Source organism: Lissotriton vulgaris, chromosome 1_1 (genome assembly GCF_964263255.1).
Source record: "Lissotriton vulgaris chromosome 1_1, aLisVul1.2, whole genome shotgun sequence".
Classification (NCBI taxonomy): domain Eukaryota; kingdom Metazoa; phylum Chordata; class Amphibia; order Caudata; family Salamandridae; genus Lissotriton; species Lissotriton vulgaris.
The window spans coordinates 1,462,775,187-1,462,798,189 of record NC_141685.1 but is presented as its reverse complement, the minus strand read 5'-3'; the positions used below and the strand labels follow the sequence as shown (position 1 = coordinate 1,462,798,189).

Sequence of the window (23,003 nt, the reverse complement as noted above, 5' to 3'; positions counted from 1 at the left end):
GCTCTTCCCTAGGCACAGAGGATAGACTGTTTAGCATGCCTTCATGCTTCATGATTTATTAACTCACCATATTTAAGCTTGCATTGAGGTGGAATCACTGGCAAGCGACCACCTGTTTGAGGTTTAACTCCTCAAGACCCGAGTCTTTACTGGATCAAAGATTGCTCTTACCTGGATAGAAAGAGTGCGACTGCTGAACCGAAGACATCTCAAGTTAGATTTGAAAGATGCAGTCAGACCTACCAGTAGCCATTTATGCTTTTGGGTCACACACAAGTGTAGATACTGGATTTGTCATGCTTACAGAAAAGACTGTCCTTGTCTAGCAGGTAACTTCCTAGATATAGTGATGCCACCTCTATGGCAACAACAAAATACTTTAAAGGTGTATGAGCAGTACATATTGCATGGGGGTGAACCACTGTAGGACCTTAAGTAGACAGTTCTCAACGGCATTTGTAACTGCATAATAATATCAGTGTCCTTCAAGAGAATTACTAATAGTTGAAGGAGAAAAATGATAGCAGACCCAAAATTTGAAGAAGAGATTTGGGCACCTCAAAAGCACATGCTAAAGAACGAAAAAAGGAATTTTCAGAGGGGGCGAATTCCCCAACTTTGAGTGAACAAATTGCAGACGTAAACATGGACTCCCGCTCAGAATTCTAAACAACAGGGGGAGCGAGGCAGGATCCTTTATCGGGAGATCCAAAACAGTTCAAAGGTGCAATCACTCAACAAAACATGTGGGGGGAAAACTGACCGACACAAGGAATATTTGATGCCTCTTGAAGTGTATCAGATTCTGCTCTGTTCTATCACAACTTGATCCCTTTTCAACAACCAAGTATCATCATCATATAACCTGTAAACTACCCAGACCTACCTAAGGACATTCTCCAAAAGGAGCTATAATTTTGATTAACTAGGTGCAATTGAGGACATCTGAAAATAAGTCTTAATAAAGCAAAGTGCAACCATCAGTGGTGCATCTACAGGCGTGGCTTGGATGCCGAGGAGGTAGGCAGCGTGAGCTCGGAGCTCCGCGCCCGATCCCGGAAAATATCCTGAAAATCTGATCGGACCCCGACGTAATTGATATCATTCGACACTGGAAGGTGCCACGAAGGGTCCGGTGCCCACGGAGGAAGACACCGGGCCGTTCCAAGCCAGTTATCCGACTCAGAAAGTTGGACTCAGGCGCGAAGTCCTCGACCTAAAATGGCGGCGGGGGCATGAGATACGGAGACGACGGAGTCGCCGGGCCGGAGCCCCCCTAGGAGCTGCTACCCCTACAGGTCGGAGGTGCTAGCGGTTGCATCGCACCCCTCCCTGGGTGTTGGAGTGGACCCTGGGCGCACCCCGGGCGGTTGGGATCCGCCCCTTGGTAGTGGAGGCGACAGTGTGGCTATGACCCAGTGACGGTGACCCCGGGCCTCTGAGCACGACTGGCGCCATCCGGGCTAGCGGCAGATCGGAGACCCTGATCCCTAGAGACAGCCTTGGATCCGGAGACCTGAGCAACGCCCCGGGCACGAAAAAGACAGGCTTTTCCGCTGCGGCTGCAGGGACCCTTCCTGAGGGCAGAGCCCGGCGACGTGCGGAGAGAGGGCAGGGACAGAGTTGGAGACCACCGCTCGAGCCGGCCCAGATGGGGAAGCCAAATAGGAAGGGAGAAGGTGCGACCGATACAGAGGCTGCGGAAGGAGCGGATCGAGACCAATCGGCATTACAGCGGATGCAGGACCGTATCCTGGAGGCCATCGCCACCACAAGGGACGCTTTGCAACAAGATATAGCTCAGGTGGCGACGGGATTGGGCCTCCTGAAGGCCGACCATGATAAACTTAAGGACAGAGTGAAGTCCGTGGAGATCACGGTTAAGGAATTAGCCCCGGGCCATGCAGCGGTGAAGGCGCAGATGTCGGAGGTGATGGACCGCTTGAAGGTGCTGGAACGGAGGGCCGAAGATGCGGAAAACCGGAATAGGCGCAACAACGTACGCCTCGTGGGCCTGCCGGAAAAAATTGAAGGTGACGATATGGTGGGCTACCTCGATAACTGGTTGCGAACGGAGGTGGCGCCGGAGGGACTGTCCCCCTTCTTCTCCCTGGAACGGGCGCATAGGGTTCCGGCGCGCCCGCCGGCCTCAGGCCTCCCACCTCGCCCAGTGGTGTTCAAGTTGCTCCATTACCGGGACAGGGACTGGCTTTTGCAGAGGGCGAGAGAGGCAGGGCCCTTTCAAGTGGACAACAGCAGGGTCACCATGTTCCCGGATTATACGTTTGAGACGCAGCGGCTCAGGGCGAACTTTCTGTCCCTTAAGCGGGAGCTCCGCGATGAAGGCATCAAGTACTCTCTGCTGTTCCCCGCCAAGCTGAGAGTGGTGGTGGATGAACAATCTCTCTTCTTTACGTCCTCTGCGGACGCTTGGACCTGGTGGGACACTTATAAAGCGGGAACGGACGGTGCTAAGGCCAGGGAGGAGGAGGCCAAGGTGGCGCAACCGGTCAGGAAGTCCCAACGGATCAGGAGGAACCGCAGGAGGACCGGTAAGCCTTCGGTGTCGCAGACTGAGGTGGAGAGGCAGGCGGCCCTACAGGCGGTAGCGGACTTATCCAGAACCAGAAGCCAGTCCGGGAAAGGTACGGGCTCAGAGGACCCGGGCACGGGCTCGGAGACGGGACAATCGGAATTTGGTGGAGCCCGGGGCCCTATTGTGACGCCGCAGACTTCGGAGGAGATACTTGAGGCGTGTTGAACTGAACTAGTGGAGTGGACTCGCTGGTTGGACACCGGGGCATTGGGCCGGTGGCAGTGGAACGCTGCTACTTGAGGTCTTGGGGCGCTATAATGTGGGGATTGTGGGGTGGAGTGCGCGGGGCTGATTTGCTTTGAGGATCTAGCACATCGAGCCACGCCTTACTGGCCCCTAAGGTCACCGCAGTGGAGACTGCGGCCATTACTGCCTTTCTTTGAGGGGTGGTTGGGAGTGTTGGTTTGGATGGGGGTACTTCCAGTTGCGGGGGGGCCTGTCCTGGGGGGGTGGGCGTTGCGAGCAGTTGGGGTTGCTCAGGGGGTAGTTGTTGTTGAAGGGGTTTGGCTTCCTGTTTGGAGAGGGTGGGTGGGGTGGCCCGTGGTCGCGGGACATGTGAGGTCATTGTTCTTTGTTGTCTGGTCCAGTTGTGTGGGGAGGGATGGCTAGTACCGGGGCATTGAAATGTGTGTCCTGGAATGTGCGGGGTATGCAGTCAATGACACGCAGGCATAAAGTTCAGGCATACCTCAAGCGTAGGGGGGTTCATATAGCGTTCCTGCAAGAAACGCATCTAAATAAGCAAGAGGGGGCTGCTCTGCAGAGACGCTGGAGGGGGCAGCTGTTTTACACGACGTTCTCAGCTTTTGCAAGGGGGACACTGATTTGGATACGGGCGGGGGTCCCCTTCCAGGTGACAAAAACATTGGTGGACCCGGAGGGCAGGTATGTGGCGGTGGAGGGGAGGCTGAGGGGCAAGGTGATATCTCTCTGCAATTTGTACGCCCCTAATGTAGATCTGCCCGCATTTCTGTCTGCAATCTCGGGCAAACTGGCGGGTTATTTAGCAGGGCCGGTCCTCTTGGGGGGGGATTTCAACTCAGTCGAGGATGTGTTATTGGATAGGTCCCATCCCCCACTGCGCGCATCCCCAGTGCATAGAGTCGCCAAGCGCAGGTTGGAATGGCAGGAGAGCTGGGCCCTCAGGGATGCATGGAGGGCGTTACACCCCAATACTAGGGACTACTCTTTTCACTCGCACCTGCATGATCTGCACGTAAGGCTAGATGCGTTCCTTTGTTCGCCATGCGTGCTCCCTGCAGTGGGTGGGGCGGAATACTTGGCCAGGACGCTATCGGACCACAACCCATTGTTGATATCTCTGAACTGGATGGTGACTGTTAACTGCGTGCCAACATGGCGCCTGCAACCCGACACCCTGGATGATCTGCTGTTTAGGGAGGCTCTGGGAGAACGCATTGAGAGTTACTTTGAGGAGAACAGTGGTTCGGCCTCCACGAGGGCGGTAGAGTGGGATGCGTTTAAGGTGGTGGTGCGGGGACACTGTATTGGACACACGGCTGGGGCTCGCAAGACTTTGATGGACGATTTGGATAAGGCTGAAACGCGGCTGAGGGATCTGGAGAAGAGTCGCCCGAATCACCCTGAGTTGCAGGAGGGGCTTAGTGGGGCACGGGAGGGGCTGGCTGTAGAGCTGGAACGGCTGCGCAGCTTTGACCATAAGGCGTACATGACGAGGGCACATGCGGAGGGCGATAAGGCGGGGTCTATGCTGGCATGGCTCGCTAACCCAGTCGGGAGGGGCATGCCGATCATGATGATCCAGGAGGTGGGGGAGGAGCCCTGCCATACTCAACCCGGGATCCTGAATAAGTTTCGTATTTATTACGAGGGGCTCTATAAGAGTGGTGAGACAGGAGGGGCGGATGAGCTAGGAGAGTTCTTGGACGGCTTACAACTGCCAAGGGTGGAGGACTCAGAGGCGGAAGAGCTGGGTCGGCCCATCACTCTTGGAGAGATAGGGTGTGCAGTAAAGCAAATGGCCAGGAACAAGACCCTGGGACTTGACGGGCTCCCGATCGAATTCTACAGTAAATATCTAGAGTACCTTGCTCCGCGGCTGCGCGAGGTATACAATGAAGCTCAAACGAAGGGTAGGCTCCCGACCTCCATGAGTGAGGCCCTCATGATCCCGCTCTTAAAACCGGGCAGAGAGGGTGCGGCTTTGTCCTCGTACCGTCCGCTGTCCATGTTGACGACGGACTACAAGATCCTGAGTAAAATTCTTGCCAACAGACTGCTGGTGCACATGATGGGCCTTGTTCATAAGGACCAGTGCGGTTTTATTCCGACACGCAACACTACCCACAATATTCGTAGGCTTACGAGACTGATGGGTGCGGACTGGCCGAACGCCGTTTCCCCATTTGTCCTTTCCATTGACATAGAGAAGGCCTTTGACAGCCTTGAGTGGGGTTACCTGTATGAGGTGATGCGACGCTTCGGACTGGGGGACGGATACATAAACTGGACTAAGGTCCTGTACACTGACGCGGTAGCGAGAGTTCGAGTGGGTACTCTGATCTCGAGGCAATACCCGGTCAGGCGTGGCACCAGACAAGGATGTTCCCTATCTCCGCTCCTGTTCGCTTTGGCGATGGAACCCTTCGCTGTGGAGGCCAGGCTGGGCCGCCACTATGCCGGTTTATCGTTTAGGGGCAGACCGCACTTCATTTCTTTATACGCAGATGACCTGTTGATGTTTCTGGCCGACGCGGGCCCCGAGCTCGAGGGGGCACGGCGGCTACTAGGGCGGTTCGGCCGGTTGTCGGGCCTGAGGGTCAACTGGCCTAAATCCTGCCTGTTCCCCCTGAGGTCAGGAGAACCATGCCCACTCACTGCGCAAGAACTTAGATGGGAGCCGCGCTGCCTGCATTATTTGGGGGTCTATGTTTATCATACCCCGGCTGATTTACTGGAAGGCAACATCACCCGCTGTATTAATGCCCTACGGGGGTCCATGGACTTCTGGTCGACCCTGCCATTATCCCTGGCTGGTAGGATCTCCCTGCTCAAAATGGTGGCCCTGCCCAGGCTTTTGTATTATTTTAGGACACTTCCGGTGTGGATCCCGAGCTCTATCTTTAAACGCCTGAGATCTCTGGTCATAGCGTTCTTATGGGGCACGGGAAGGAGGCGCATAGCGCTCGACACTCTGCTGCGCCCCAAGGATGAAGGAGGGATGGCGGTGCCGGATTTTGAAGGGTATTACCTGGCTGCGCAGCTGCAGATTTTTACTCAGGAGGTTGCGAGAGTGTATAGAGGCCCTGAAGACGCGAGAGTAGATGGTACCCCGCGGCATGTTCTGGCGTACATCACGCTGCACCAGAAGCTCCGGGTGGGAGATTTGACGGTCGAGGAGCAGACGTTTCGACTCTGCTGGGACCGGGCCCGTAAGCGGGCGGGAGTTCGCCTTATGTATGCCCCTGAAATTCCGTTGGGAATGGTCACGGCCCTCCCGCATGGAGGGGACTGGTCGCGCTTGCTAGGTTGGGAGGAGGCGGGGATACAAATGTTGGGTGATCTATACGAAAATGGGGTGTTGCTGCAGTTTCAGGACTTGCAGGAGCGTTTCGACCTGCCGAGGGGCGACTACTTGTTGCATGCAGCGGTAACAGGCGCTATGCAAGCCCACTGGGGGGAAGGGTTGCAGGAGCCGGGCAACTCTATGGCCTGTCAATACACGATGATGGCGGCGGGGACCTTTAAGGCTGTCACTTGCTTGTACTCTAGGATGCAGCGGGAGGCCTTGCAACCATTGACGGCCCTGAAGGACAAGTGGGAGCTGGACCTACAAGTGGAGATACCTGACACGACCTGGGGCCAGTTACTAAGGCGAGCACGGAAGAGCTCGAGAAACGCCAGGTTTCAATTAATCCACTTCTATGTCATTCACAGGGCTTACCTCACACCGGGGAAAATACAACAGTATTTTGGGGTAGACAATGCTGCTTGCCCCAGATGCAATACAGTCAGGGCAGACCTGGGTCACATGTTATGGGATTGCCCCTCTCTGGGAGACTACTGGCAGGAAGTTGGGCGGGCCCTTAACAGCGCGACGGACAGAGATATCCAGTACACTAAGGCGGTTGGCGTCCTCCATTGGTTCCCGCATACGCCTAGAAACAAGACTACTAGCAAATTTATAGACTTGGGACTTATTCTGGCCAAGCGGGAGATTACGAGGAACTGGAAGTCGAGAGTGGGGCCCACATATAAAAGATGGTATGGGGAATGCCTGAGGTGGGCCGCATGTGAAAGTACCTTGAGATACCAGGTGGCATGGAGGATGAATGACGAGAAGGCTCTGGAGAGGGCAACTGCATGGGAAATGATGGTGCAGGCGCTCCGCGACATGGACGCTGAGGAGTTGGAGGGCGAGGGTGAGCTAGATGGGGCAAGCCCTGTCACTGTACAGGAGAGCACACCATAGCGAATGTTTGTTCCTCCTACAACGCACCAGGCACTTTTATACTGCTGATACGGCGCAGAGCGACCACGGGGGAGGGTGGGGAGGAAGCTGGAATTGGTGGGCTGTTGGGGAACCGAAATTGGGGGAGGGGGAGGGGTGAAAATCGCAAAAGCAACCCAGAAGTGCTTGCCTACTGCCACTGACAGACAATGTAAGGTGATACGAGAAGCACTCATGGATAAGGACACCCGCACCGGAGCAAAGGGTGGACCTCCCGGATAACTGAAAGACTGTTTAATACTACTCTAGTACACAGTGAAATAATATTGCTGCTTATCTTGACTGTACAATTATATTGGTGTTGCAATAAAAATGATGTTAAAAAAAAATAAAAATAAAAATCAGTGGTGCATCTACAGGGCAGTATCCCCGTCGGACCTGGCCAGTTCATTATCTATGAACATACTATGAAATGTGTTCAAACTGAACATAGGTATCTTTCAATCACTTGAGGTGGCTGCATGAATCTCATATACTGACCGGGGTATCTAGGGCCATAATGCACTTCTAAAGTGATCATCTCAACCGTGCTTGAAAAATTTGGTTTCTCTGATCCATGGAGTTTATACAGAGTTTTTATTTGTCCACAAATGAATTTCTTGGGGCTTGGCTGAGCATGGACCTTGTTCCTGGAGGAGTTCTTAGTGGGGTAATTTGCTGACACCCAAAAGTGTACCCAAAAGTGTAACACTTATTTTCTTCCCAAGATTAATTGATGCTCATTTTGAATTCGGGTTGAATTGCTTATGGTAGCACAGTAGCCATCTCTTGCTTCGTAAGACCAGGCATTTTCCACGTCCTTATGGCTCTGTAAATACGAAGGATCTTTAGTGACAACCAGCCATGTCAGTTCTATCAGACCTAGTATTCAGACTCATCTGCATAGAATGTTCTTGAATGCTTTACAGTTAACTATAGTCTGCCCCTCTACAGAAATTAGCAGAGATAAATATTTTCTGAATTATTCACAAAATGTGCTAAAACAGACCCTTTTCTATTTCCAAAGTGTGTTGCGTAGGTGCACATGTTTTTTGTTACACTAAAACACACAAATCTTTGGTCAAACTATTTAAATAATAAAATGGCAAATCAGATAAAAAAGCATCATTTAGATATCAGGCTGTTTCTATTTACGACATTTCAAAATAAATGTTCTCTAGATATGGCCTCTCAAAAGATCCTTGATCTTTCAAATCATTTATCCCAAGAGAATAATTTTACAGGCAATTATAATCTTTCCTAGGATTTAGTCGTCATAACCAGGGCATAGAAGGATTAAACAGGTTGGATTTGTCAATTTGCTGTGCCATTGAATCACAGGAATAATGCATTTCCTATAAACACTGCAGAAAACTGACTGCAGAAGATCTAATTCTGCAAATGAATGTATATGCATTGTTAAAACTATGTTGTGGTTGCCAAGGCATCCACACATCAAAAACGTATAATTGCAAAAGAGATCGGGGGAATCCATATTCAACTTAAGCATAAATAATGTTATTCATCGAAAAACAGTGTAAATAAGAGTAGGTAAAAAAGTCAAGTCATTTCCATGAAAATGTGAAAAACAAACAAAACCGAAACAAAATGGATATCTTGATGTTTTATTTCACAAAACATTGCAACACTATTAAAAATAATTATCTATACATTTTTCCTAGTTTAAAAAAATAATAATAAACGGGTTCACTGCAGGTCAAGACGATTGTGATGTAGTATGCTTGATTATATTTGGAATGGAAAAGAACCCCCTTATGTCAGTTATCCACAACCTCCACTAACCCCGGAGAGCGTTCCTTCGGCACTTTAAAACTTGTATTGCGACTCAGACAGCAGGATTTTGATAAATGCAGCATTGTGACTGAGTTTTAGTCAGTGGATATCCGTCGATGATGTTCTTAGCTAGTATATTATAAAGGTCTCATTATAGTATCAACCCACATATCAGTACAGCTAAAGAACTGGACCGGTAACCTATCTCTTGAAATGTGCTGCTGAACAAGACAGCCTCAGAACCATTCACATACTAGCGCATCAGCCTGAATAAATGCATAAAAATGGTTCTGTACTGCTACAGGTTTTGAAATAAACGAGTCACTATAAGCATTACTTTCCATATTGTTCTATTACATATTTGAAGTGCTCCCAGTCTGCAGCAATTATGATGACCATGACAGTTTTCACTGTTTCCAAATATTTACCATCAAGTTGTGTTTGATTAACGTGGTTTGTTTTTAAATATATTTTAAATAACAATGTTTGAATGTAGTCATTTGTAAGACATACAGAAACATATTGTCTAAAGAATTTTTTTTTTATCTGTTTAATTATTACCTTATGTTTAACACAAAAACATTTGAAATTAGTGCATACTCATGTAAGGATCAGCAAAATACAATTCCAAACAACTAGCTATTGGGAAGGTCTAACTTCCCATAGAAGAACAAATCTTTCTTTCCCAGGCATTTAAGTTCAAGATTAAAAAAAAAATACCTTTCACGACCAAAATATTACTGTTTTAAAAACAAGGCAATATTAAGTGACAGAGTGTGTAGAGTCAGAGGAAGCAAGAGTGTCAAGAGCTGGCATGATCTGAGGAATCTAATAAGGCCACCGACATATGCCTCGGAGGCGGAGAATGTTGCAGTCTAGTCGCCATACACAATGACAAAGTGGCTGACTTAAAGGCCGATTAGAAAACGCCAACTGAGGGGGAACGAGACGAAGATGATGTGGGAAGAAACGAAAACGGGAGAGACGAGAGACAGAGGGTGGAGGTGGTAACATCCAACTAGAGCACACCCCAGGAGGAAGAGAGGCCAGGAGCAGCAGAGGCAAGGGAGAGACCTTGCACGAGACCCCGAGCACACCCGGCGGCCCTGAAAGGCAGTAGGGCAATACAGGTACCTCCTCCATGACCCCGGGGTACACACAGTAATCAAATTAGATGGGGAGTACAAATGACAACATTAGACCATTCATAACTGGAGACTAATAGGCATTACTTTATGCGGTTTTCCCTAAGCTTCTGCTCACGGGTGAACTGCTTGGGAAGAGGAGCAGAAGAAAACAGAACAATAAACTTGGGACCAAGGAACTACATCTAGAACTAGCATATAAAAAGGGACACCCCAATGTGTTTTCTTTCGGGTGGACTATAAAACATACTGAAATAGCATATAAAAGGAGAAATAAACAGAAGTGCGACAAACAAAAGCAAATCACCCCAGTTATTTATACCACTCGACCTCAAATGGTATCAGAAGTGGAATGGACATAGTGTCTGACATTACGACAACCGGTGTCCATTAAAGAAATGATTACACAACTGTCAGAGGTAGAAAGGCATCTCAAACTGGTGGTGGAACAGGTGAAACCCTCCCAGAAGCACAGAAAGGCCTTTCAAACAGCCCTGAAAGAACAGACTACTCACCTAATCTAAACTCAACAAGTGCAGGACACTGCCATGATGAGGTTTACCAATGCAATCACGAGTGTCGGAGTCCACCTTAATGTACCTAGAATGATGCTGTTGAAGTATTAGGAGAGGAAGACCCTGATTACCTTTCCACTAACAGGTGGCTCCAACCTAACTCAGCAAGCGAGGGAGAGGGGACAGAGAAAATATATTTGGAACAATTTTTAGAAGCACTCCTGCCAAGCACACGGAATTGGCTTAAGCAACATATAATTTAACCGCTGCCGTGGACTTAGCCTCTGTTTTCCACCATTCTCCTGAGTTTATGTCTACAATCTTAAGTAAAGCAGCAGGACCAGTTAAGGAACCAATGAATATAGAGCCCAAAAAAAATCTGGTTACGAAACCTTTAGGAAGACCAACATCTAGCAGCATTGATCATTCCCAAGGTTCCAAATGTTTCCTCAGTGGGGAATGGGGACACATAGCTTGTCATTGTCCTCAGCGGAGCTCACCTGTGGAACCCATCAAAGGGGGTTATACAAAAGGCAGAGAACGGAGATATAAAGTTTAAGACAACCGTACACATAAACGGAAAAAGCTGTTTCAGCTTTAATAGATACTGGGTGTCGCTACACAGTAGTTAGCAAAGACCTTGTAAAGGAAACCCAAATTAAAGAGGGAGAAGTTGGTAATGTAACATGTGTCCATGGCGCGAAAAAGAGTATCCAATAGCAAAAGTATTGCTGGAGATAGAACAGGATCCTCAGTTACAGACAGTTGGGGTGATCTCATCTCTACCAGAGAATGCTATTATCAGAACTGATCATCCCAAGATCCTCCAGTATTTGGGGATCAGGAAGTAACAGTCACCCAAGGACACCGGGAGTGGAGCAGCACCTTTCAGCCAGGTTGACATACAGACCCCATCTGTAAAAGTGAAAAAAATCCTGACAGGGAAAGAGAAGAGAGAAAAAAGGTTCTTATCTCACATTAATTCCCCTCCCACTTCTGTCGTAATAGTTCTTGAGGTGGATGTTCACTCATAACCTAACTTCCAAAATCGCAGAGGGACGATAACACTCTGGTACATGCGTGGGAGCAAGTCAGTTTAGGCGATCTTGAACAGGTAGGGCCCACCTTTTTTTGTCAAAAACGGTCTCTTAAATTGTGTGACCAAGGTGGGGGAGAAACAACTGGGGCAGCTATTGGTTCCCTCTATGTTCCGCAGGAAGGTCCTACAATTAGCCTACAGCCAAATGGGAGGAGGCCATTACGGTAAAGAAAATACTTATTGAAAAGGTTCCATCGCCTAGGTGTATAATACTGAGTTGTAGCTAAATATTACACATGCTATAAACGGTGGCAACTAATAAACTCTCCTGGGATTAAGAAAGCACCATTACAACCTCTCCCCATTATTGAAGTACCTTTCCAAAGAGTAGGTATGGAACTGGTCAAGCCTCTGCTCGAGAACATCAGTATATTCTTGTTTTATTGTACTATGCTATAAGGTACCCAGAATCCATTCCCCTAACCAGCATGAGAACCCAGACGGTATCCCAAGCAATTATCACATATTTCTCCAGAGTACGATTCCCCCAGGAATTACTAACTGACCACGCCACTCCTTTTATGTCCCAGGTGATGGCTGAAATATGTAAGAGGCTGGGCTTAAAACAAATCTGTACCTCAGTGTACCACCCTCAAACCAATGTCTTATTTGAGACGTACAATAAAACAATACAGATCATGTTGAAAAAAATATTAGAGGCTGTAAAGGACTGGGACCAGAAACTACCACTTGTCCTTTTTGCAATCCATACTCACAAACAGTCCTCTCCTGGGTATTCCCCATTTGAGCTAGGATTCAGCAGAAAAACAAGGACACTATTAGAAATGACAGTACAGTAATGGACAGAAGAAGAAGAAGAGGAAAAAAACGGCCCTAGTATGTGACAATTTAAAAGAGTCCTTAATAACCCTGTGGCAACAAGTACACAATAATCTTGAAAAAGCCCCAAACCAACAAAAATGGTTTTAAAATAGGGGAACATGGTTAGGTAAACTACTAATATTACCTCGCTCTGCAGATAACAAAATTACTAGCCACCTGGCAAGGGTCATACAGTGTATGCTTAAGAAGATATCTCCTGTTACCTACAACATTAAGATACTCAAAAAGGGTCAAGAAGGACAGATACTATCAATCTTGTAAAGAAATGGAATAAAAATTCTTTCTGACAAGAAATTGAACACACTCAGTAAATATGTCACAAGAGCTCCCCCTGTGGGTATACCCATACCAACAGTAGAAGATAAAACTAAATGTCAGATCAATATAGGATCCGTTCTAACCATGGAACAGAGGCAGCGGTTTGACCATTTAATCCAACAATATACAAAATAGCTTTAAGGTATTCCAGGACATAACTCTGTCATAGAACACAATATCATAACAACAGATGGGGGGGATTATTAAGCAAAAAACGTTTCACATCCCAGCCACCTGGTGAGAGACTGCTTTAACCTCCTGTTCAACTATGTTAGAAATAGGTATCACTAAGCCGTTCCGAAGAAAGTGGTGGTCCCCTATAGAGTTGGTACCAAAAGGAGATAAGAGCATTCACTGCTTAGACAAATAAACAACAGCTCCAAATTCAGCACTTATCCAATGCCTCCTATAGACGAGCTGGTAGAACAACTTGAAGGTGCCCGCATTATGACCACCACAAATCTAACCAATGTATAATGGAAGATCCCCTTAACCAGGGCCGGTCCTAGGAATTGTGGGGCCCTGGGCGAGATGGAAGATGCGAGGCCCCTCTAATTTGCATGTGACATCACAAGAAATGATATCATAAAAAACCGACATCCAGAGGCGGAGGAGGGTCGCCCTACTGCTTTTAAGCAGTGTCACTTAAGGAAAAATAAAATTATAATAGCTCAGTTATTTAATTTTTTCATTATTGCTGCAGCTTTGCGGGAGGGACAGGGCGTGGCTGCTCAGCTGACAAAGCAGGGGACTGGAGGAGTGCTTTGCACTCCCTAAAGTGTACATGAACGTTTGGCAGGCTATTGGGGCCGGCCTAACTTTTATGCGCACTTTGCAAGTTCTCCTTGCAGCATGGAGAACATGCCCAGACTCCCATTATCTGTCTGAGCGCCGATCCATGGTGCTCAGACCAATCACAACGCTGCATTGTAGCTTTGGGATTGACCATCAGGAGACTGGGAGCGGGATGCATCTTGCTTCCTGCCCTGGAAGCGGGGAAGTAGACCGAGAGGAGGCGGTGGTGATGGCGAGCGGCAGACAGGTAAGTGTTTTTTTTTTTCATTCCCTCTCCCCGACTCCGTAAAGTGTGTTTGTGTTCTGTACATGCAACAAACAAGGCTAAATAAGTGCAAGGCCTGGATCCTTGTGTGTGGTCGCTAATAATTGAGTAATTGGATTGGATAGTAAATCTGTTGACCAACAAAGCCTGGCGAGGAGGCAAGCAAAGGCCTCTGTTTCTTCACAGATGGTAGCAGAATAGTTGAGTGAGTTGCACCCTGGCTGTATAACTACAGATCAGTAGTTTGAATCTATGTGATGCACAATCATCCTTCCAGGGTCCATTATCTGAGCGGCATTATATAGTATAATAGCAACTCCTTAGAAAAAGTGGAATGAAACACTTTTATATGGTAGTGGTAATTCAAATGACAGGCAAAGGCTCAGAATAACATTGCCATTAACAAGCACTGGCAAAGCCAATAGGTCTCGCCTATGAGAGCAATTGGCTTTGGCAATGTGTATTTGGCATGTTGTACACTTGCGTGGCTGCTGTTCAGCATGGTTAAAAGTTAGTGGCACAGAGTGCCCTTGAGTGGAGTGGTGTGAGTAAAGTGTCAGACTGGATTTGTTGGAGTATAGTGTTGCAGTGTGGAGTAGGGGGGAGTACAGTGTCATACAGTTGAGTAGAGGGGAGTAGAGTTTAGTGGAAGAGTGCAGTGTCGTATAGTGTAGTACGATAGAGTGGAGTGCCGTAGAGTGGAGTGGGTTGGGTTGGAATTGGGAGGAGTGGGGAAGATAGGGGTGGATTGGACTGTAGAGTGAGTTTGATTGAGTGGAGTGAGTTTAATTGAGTGGGGTGAGGTTGATTGAAGTGGATGGACTTGATTGGATTGCAGAGAGGTGGATTGGAATGGGGTGAGTTGGATTGGATTGAGCTGGATTGGAGTAGGGTGTATTAGATTGGTTTGAGGTAGGGTGGATTGGCTTGGGTGGATTGGATTAGAGTAGGGTGGTTTGGAGTGGGGTGAATTTGAGTGGACTGGAGAGAGTGGATTGGACTGTACGGGAGGAGGTGGATTGGACTGGTGTAGTGTGGTGGATTGGACTGGATTGGGGTGAATTGGAATGTGGGCGGCTGGAGTGATTGGATTTAATGGGGTGGATTGAACTGGGGTGGGGTGATTAGATTGGGGTAGAGTGAGGTGGATAGGAGCAGATTGGGGTGGATTGGACTGGAGTGGGGTGGACTGATTGGGGTGGATTGGAGTGGGGTGGATTAAAATGGGGTGGGTGGGGTGGAGTGGAGTGAACAGGAGTTGGATGGGGTGGGGTGGACTGGAGAGGGGTGGATTTAAATGGGGTGGGGTGGATTGGAGTGGAGTGTTGTGCACAGGAGTAGGGTGGACTGAACTGGAGTGGGGTGGAATTTAGTGAGGTGGGGCGGATTGGAGTGTGGCGAATTGGAGTGTGGCAGATTGGATAGGAGTGGATTGGAGTGGGGCAGATTGTTGTGGATTGAAGTGGGGTAAATTGGAGAGGGGTAGATTGTTGTGGATTGGAGTGGGGTAAATTGGAGAGGGACAGATTGTTGTGGATTAGAGTGGGGTAAATTGGAGAGGGACAGATTGTTGTGGAGTGGGGCAAATTGGAGTGGGGCAAATTGGAGTGGGGCAAATTGGAGTGGGGCAAATTGGAGTGGGGCAGATTGGAGTGGGGCAGATTGGAGTGGGGCAGATTGGAGTGGGGCAGATTGGGGCAGATTGGAGTGGGGCAGAGTGTTTTGGATTGGAGTGGGGCAGAGCGTTTTGGATTGGAGTGGGGCAGAGTGTTTTAGATTGGAGTGGGGCAGAGTGTTTTGGATTGGAGTGGGGCAGAGTGTTTTGGAGCAGATTGGAGTGGGGCAGAGTGTTTTGGAGCAGATTGGAGTGGGGCAGAGTGTTTTGGAGCAGATTGGAGTGGGGCAGAGTGTTGTGGAGCAGATTGGAGTGGGGCAGAGTGTTGTGGAGCAGATTGGAGTGGGGCAGAGTGTTGTGGAGCAGATTGGAGTGGGGCAGAGTGTTGTGGAGCAGATTGGAGTGGGGCAGAGTGTTGTGGAGCAGATTGGAGTGGGGCAGAGTGTTGTGGAGCAGATTGGAGTGGGGCAGAGTGTTGTGGAGCAGATTGGAGTGGGGCAGAGTGTTTTGGATTGGAGTGGGGCAGAGTGTTTTGGATTGGAGTGGGGCAGAGTGTTTTGGATTGGAGTGGGGCAGAGTGTTTTGGATTGGAGTGGGGCAGAGTGTTTTGGATTGGAGTGGGGCAGATTGGGGTGGGAGGATTTGAATGTGGTGGAGTGGGGTGGATTGGTTTGGTGTGGATTGTATTAAGTGAAGTGGATTGGTGTGAGGTGGATTGGTGTGAGGTAAAGTGGGGTGGGGTGGATTGGAGTGGGGCGGATTGGGGTGTAAAGCACAATTACGTGTCAAAGCATAATTTCAGAAAATACACATAAGAAAGAAACAATGTTGTGCTTTGCAATAAAATAATCTTTATATTTTGAGAACAGTGTCCACAAGCAAATACAAAAGAAAGCATGAGTGCAAATTAAGAAAAGAAGACTTAGCAAAATAAAAGAAACTTGACTATAGAAAATAAATCTTTGCAATTATTTGTCCTGCTGGGCATGTTTATGCCAGTCGCATGCCTTCTACTTGCAGGGCGCTAAAAGTTAAACAGAACAGTACCTCAATGATGTCCGGAGCAATGGACGGGCACTGATTAAGTTGACTCAATCAGTGCTTGATCACTCATCATATCAAGGAAGATGCTTGCTATGCCTACATTTGAAAAGGCAGGTAGCAAGGTTTCGTGGCTGCTGTCTGACAGCGTGTCGCACTCTTCCACAACGAGAAACCTTGTCTAGCTACAGCAGATCCTTTCTGTCTACCCCAGCACCGCACCCTCACTGCCCTGTTAAACAAGACCCAGGAGCAGCACTCGCCATGGGCTGTCAAAACTGTATCATGAAATCTCCTACAAGTGATTATATGGACAAGAAATTACTAATTCACAGCCCCTGGGACATAAGTGGGCCGGGGAACTCAAAGTGTGTCATGGAGCAGTTAATCTGCTACAATCATGAAAAGAGGGGCCACAGAGCTCCCTGCTGGGGAATTGGGTGGTTATCAGGTTTTTTGCACTTAGCTGCATTACCTCTCTAGCCTTCTAATTCTAGCACTGGTGGCATGCTCTGGGAAGCTAACATACTAGTCCCTCTGTGGAATAAAATGTAGTGATCTCACAGTATAGCGCTGCGAGGCCAAGGACAGGGCCCTCCTGCCCTGGGCCTCCCAGCACTACATAATGGATACAAGGTCCTGCAAAGGGGGCCCCACACCAGGACCTTGCAGCCTAATTGAATGCTGTGAGGCCTACCTGCCCTGGGCTTCGCAAGTCCCAGTGAAAGGGGCCCCCACAGATGACCTTGTAGCCTGATCCAGTGCTGAGGCCCATGGGATGGAAAACACCCCCCCCGTGCCTCAAAGCATTAGCAAGACACTTTGCTAAACACTGCCCTCGTGTGCCCTGCCAGTCTGATCTGGATGCTCCCTCCTCCCCTCAGCCACCTCTCCTAACTTGCTAATGTCCAGCTATTCCGTAAAACAAGAGCCTTCTGTTGCCGGGTAAACGGAATACACAAAGGGCGGACAGGTTTTTAACAGAGGTGCTACCCCGCCCTTTAGCCTGTGAGGAGGCATAATTGTTGGCCTTGCTGCTGTCACCTCCTATACCCAGTCTTTCCCCCCCCCCCCACTGCACCTCTATGAATGACCCCACGCCGTGAGCAGGGAAGTCGAAGTCGAGACATGACACCTCACTTGAAAACACATTAGCAGAGTGATTGCTTTGGGAAGGGGGCCCTGAAGGAGCAGGTGGGCCGACTAGGAAAGTGTGACCTTTCACACAGAAAGTGGCCCCCATGTGCCTGAGCTGAGCGCGAGGCCCTGGGCAGCTGCCCACACTGCCCATGCCTAGCGCCGGCCCTGCCCTTAACACTTGAGGCCTGAGAGAAACCAGCCTTTTCAACAACTTCGGGGTTAAACCACTCTGAAAGTGTTACCTTTCAGTCTCAACGAGGCCTCTGCCACTTTGCAATGGCTGATGGATCATATACAGTGACCCCATCGTGAAGATGCAGCTGCTTAATTTGACTACATTGTGGTATATAGTTCTAACTTGGATGCTCACTTGCGACATTTAGCCCTTGTATTTGATGCCTTACAATGAGCAGGTCTTACCATTAAACCAAAGAAGTCGACCTTTGCTACTGACCATATCCAATACTTAAGAGTTTTCTATTAGAGCAGGCACTATCCAACCAAAGATAGGCAAAATCAAAACTACTAAACAAATACCAAGACCCACCATTAAACGTGAAATCCATTCCTTTTTGGGGCTGGTAAGTTATCACAGATTCATTCCCTGTTTTTCCAAAATAGCTAGTCCCCCTTACTGACATGCTAACTAACAAGTGTACCTCCCACATCCAACAATGGTTAAATATCCACGAGCACAGTATTCAACAGCTAAAAGATAGCTTATGCTGTGCTCCAGTTCTTCAGTGTTCCAATTTCAATTAAACATTTTTGTTGCAAACAGAGGCTCCCGGCTATGGTTTAGGGGATATTCTGCCCCAACCTGATGAATAAGGCCCCTTGCTCCCACTTTTGTATCTAAGTCGGAAACTATTTCTCATAGAAAGAAACTATCAGACTATCGAAAAAGAATGTCACTCGATTATATGGGCAATAGAAGTACACTAGTATTACCTCTTAGGGCTTACTTTTAGCCCCAGTGACAGACCATGCTACTTTAGCGTGGCTAGCCCATACTAAGGATACTAACTCCAGAATAATGAGACAGTTCCTAGCCTTTCATCCCGGAAAACTGCAAAAGAACGCAGATTACTTCTCCAGATATATATATATATATATCACTGAATGACCGCAATTGGACCGACAGTGCGAAGAGCCGGCAGGATCTAAGGATTCCATATGGCCACAAACATATGCCTCGGAGGCAGAGAGGGTCATGGTCTAGTCACCGGACACAATGACAAAGTGGCAGTCTTAAAGGCCGACTGGAAGATGCCAGCTGAGGGGGACTGAGACAAAAACGACACAGGAAGAAACAAAAAAGGGGGAAAGGAGAGACTAGAGTCAGAGGCAGCGGTTAAATCAATCTGGAGGAGACCCCAGGAGGAAGAGAGGCTCGTGGCACCAGCGGTGGCATCAGAGGTGAGGGGGAAGACCTCGAAATGGACCCCAAGCACACCTGGCGGCCCAGAGAGGCAAAAGGGTTCTATGGGTACCGCCGCCTCGACCCCGGGGGAGGGTCGTGCCTGCAGGCAAGTGCCTATTCATTTGTATTTCAGTTGTGGTGGTGGTGATCCACTGTGAGGGTATGTGTGGTGTATTTTTATGGTGAACAGTGGTGGCGGAGAGCACAACTCTCGAAGTACCCTATCAGGAAGGAAATTCACAGTAGGCAAATTAATAGGTGGGGAGCATTAATAATAGCATTACACCGTTCATGACTGGAGATAAACGGGCATTACTTTATGTGGTTTATCCCGAGGCTTCTGCTTACTGGTGAACTGTTTAGGAAGAGGAGATCGCCAAAAAGAGAACAATAAACCCAGGACCAAAGAACTACATGGTGAACCAGCGTACCAGATAGACACTGATGTGTTTTTCTTCATGTGGACTACAAAACATATACTGAAATAGCACAGTAAAGAAGAAATTAACAAAGAAGTGAGCCGAACAAAAGTAGTCCACCTGAGTTATTTATACCACTCGACCAAAAGGAGTTGAAAAGCGATGCTGGACATAGGTAGGGATCTCACTTTGTAACTATTTGTAGCAACTTAAAATATATTTGACCATAAACTGCTAAAAATGCACACTTCTCCCTCATATTACATTTCACTATACCTCATATTAGTCATGAATGCAGAACATTAGCATTCTATGTATTCACTAGAATTATGTGCTACAACAGAACACTGGGAAATTAACTAAGTGTGCGAGATCTGTTTGAAGTATACGGTTCACTCACAAATTTATAGAAAGTTTTTCCTTGTTTAGATTCTGGAGTACTAACCATAATTCCTATGAGAAAAGAGTGAGCGAAACAAGTTTTCTCTCAAAAAAGGTTCAGCAAACTGCCGTAGATGATCAGGATTTTCACAGGCTGAATTCACATTCGAAGGGTCACAATTCCTAAAATTAGTTTGGCTCACCAATAAATCATTTTTATTGTATATACTATATATAGTAACTATCCGTTATCCTCTCCATCTGCTTCTTTTTGTGACCTTCAAAATTAGGCATGGACTATGATGGATTTAAATAGGACAAAAACGTCATAGCCTTATGCTGTGACCAAAAGGTGTGCTTCTTGTTATCTTCCACCTTGTACTCCACCCTGGTCAATAACTACCTGAGAGTGCACCCTCATCCTTATTTGATATTGCCTAAGCATTATCAGCGCGTACACCGTTTCAATACAATGTTCTTTGCTTCACTTACAATTAATAATTGTAAGTGTGTATCATCCTAAGAGCCATCGTTAAAATATGAAAAGCTCAACTCACCAGCTTCGTTCTGTGTACATTCTCCATCTTTATCCTCAAAGCCTTCAGAACAGGTGCATTTATAACTTCCTGGAGTGTTGATACAGTCTTCGTTTTCTCTGAAACATACTTTCTCTCCAGTTCCACATTCATTTATATCTAGAACATATATTAGATGTTTTTATTATTTATACAGTAAAGAACTAATAAAACTTTTATAAATCACAGTTGAAAGACATAAGCAACTGCTGTTTGGTCCATTTTTAGGAGGTGTTTTTCTAAAGATATTTGAAATATGAAGTACATCTACTTCAAGCAGACGGAGGATGTATTGACCCAATGTTATGACAATGAGATATCGGATCTGAATATAAAATGTGCTCCGATTTTATATCTATCGATCGAACGATCGTTATAGCTAGGTGAAAATGTCTGTTACAACATACAATTTTAAACTAACAAAAACATATATAGTTATCTAAAGTAACTGCAACTCCTGCCCTTCTGGGTGATTTAGCTGTGCTGCCCAACCATGGGTTGGGGGAGACTGGGGGAAGTTATAATGCTATGCTTTGGAATTTTTACGCTGCTCTTGTACAATGAAGTGCTGGTTTCCACTTCTGTTCCTGCTGGGTCGGCTGCCCATAGCTGGTGGACCATTGGGGCCAGGTGCTGGACTGTATTGTATGCGAGAGGACATGGCGGTGAATTGATTACATTTATGACGTGGAATGTCAGAGTTCTGGGCAACTATGAAAAGCGACGTAGGGAATATGCCCATCAAAAGTGATACCAGTTTCCATAGCCTTCGCGCGAGAAACCCATGTCTAAGGGGACTACATGCACGGTCTGCGGAAGTGGTGGAGGGGACAGCTTCACGCCACTTCTTATTTTGGGTATGCACAAGTAGCAATGATATGGGTGGCCCACTGGGTCCCATTCAACCACAAGGGGTACATGACCCATCCAGAAGGGAGGTATGCGATTCTGTTTGGCAAGCTGGATGGTAAATAGATATGTTTGTTGAATGTGTATGCATCCAATAATGATGGCCAAGACTTTTACGGTAGGGTGGCGACAGCGACCTCAGAATACTTAACAGTGGATATTATTCCGGCAGGAGACTGCAGATGTGTTCTGGATTGGGCGATAACACTAAAGGAAAGAAACACTGAAGACCCCAGTATGGTGGATGTCGGGGAGAAAACACACCCATCAGAGAAGGTGTACTCCTGTTACACGCCCACTGCAGGGACATACAGGCGCTTAGAATATGGTTTTGTATCCGCTGCTATGGCCCGATACCTGTCAGACCACTAACCTGTGATGGAGGACCTTTGAAGGGAAGGCAAGCTCCCAGCGTCCGGCTGTGGAGACTTAGGGCATAGGCACTGATGGACCCCCCACCATTTGCAGCAACGGTGCGGAGGTGGGGGGGATACGTGGACGCACTACTTTGACAAGAACTGGGGAAGCTTGGGCAGCAAGTCCATGGACTGGGACACTATGAAGATGGTCCTCCGTGCATAGTGCCTAAAACTACTTATGGGGTCAGGAGACAGTTGGAATGCAGCCAGAGTAAAAATGAAGAGGCCAGAGTGTTTTAGAGAGGGACTTCCTGTCCCTGACAGAATCCCTGATTGGCAGCAGAGTTGTGAGGAAATACTGTACAGCTAGCGCAGGCTAAAGAAATTTACTTACACAGCACAACACCAGAGATTGCATGTTGAGGGTGACAGAGCACGGGCGCTACTTGCCAACTTGATGAAACAGGACAGTCGAGGGGCTATGGTCATGGGGATCAGAGATAACCGTGGGGTATTAGAGGGTACGTAGCCAGCCATTAACAGGGTTCTCAAATCCCACCTGTGTAGGACATATGCGGCACAGCCGGACAGAGTGGTTGGGGGGGGGGTTTGAACCTGGCCAGCATCATGCTTCCAAGACTTGTGGAGGGTGATTGTAAGTCCATGGAAATGCCTATCTCCAGAGAGGAGGTTCTCGTGGCAATATAGGGGGCGGAAGACTGTATCCCCGCAGAGTTTTCCCGTCGCTATGTGGACACTATTGCGGACAAGCTGCTTAAGTTATATCATGAGGCACTACAGAGGGGGAGACTTCTGGATTCTATGCTGTAAACAATGGTCTTGATTTTACCAAAACCAGCCAAGAATCCAATGGAGGCCTCCTCACATAGGCCCCTTTCTATGTTGGACGTAAACGTAAAAATCCTTAGGGGTATATTGGCAGCTCGCCTGCTGGGCCACCTCCAGACCTTAATACACACTGATCAGTGTGGGTTTATCAGGAAACAGAATACCCTCTATAATCTGCCGCAACTTTCGCATGTTTATCATGCGCCTCAACTGCTGGGGGAAGCCAATGCCCTAGCATTTCTTGATACTGAACTCCCCCTGTCCTTGAAGGGTAGAATTGACCTAGTTAAAATGGTTGAGATTCTTCAGTGCTTGTATACCTTGCAAGGCACGGTTTACTTTATCGTAGACTTGCTATGGGTGAATAAGCACAAATGTGTGTTGAGCTGGCCACGGTCAAGAGGTCGTGGGAATCAGGGGGCCTAGATGTCCCAAATATGAAGCTAAACTA

The 23,003-nt window shown here is 47.8% G+C and overlaps 1 protein-coding gene across 2 annotated transcripts in view; it reads right to left on the bottom strand.

Annotated features, from left to right (window-relative positions):
- Positions 1-23,003, bottom strand: part of CRELD2 (CRELD disulfide isomerase 2) — a 98,671-nt gene that overhangs the window by 4,967 nt on the left and 70,701 nt on the right. For both annotated transcript variants that reach the window (XM_086967314.1, XM_086967316.1), the window contains exon 9: positions 20,418-20,555. In XM_086967314.1, the coding sequence (XP_086823440.1) occupies positions 20,418-20,555 (138 nt within the window). The remainder of the gene's footprint in view (positions 1-20,417; positions 20,556-23,003) is intronic.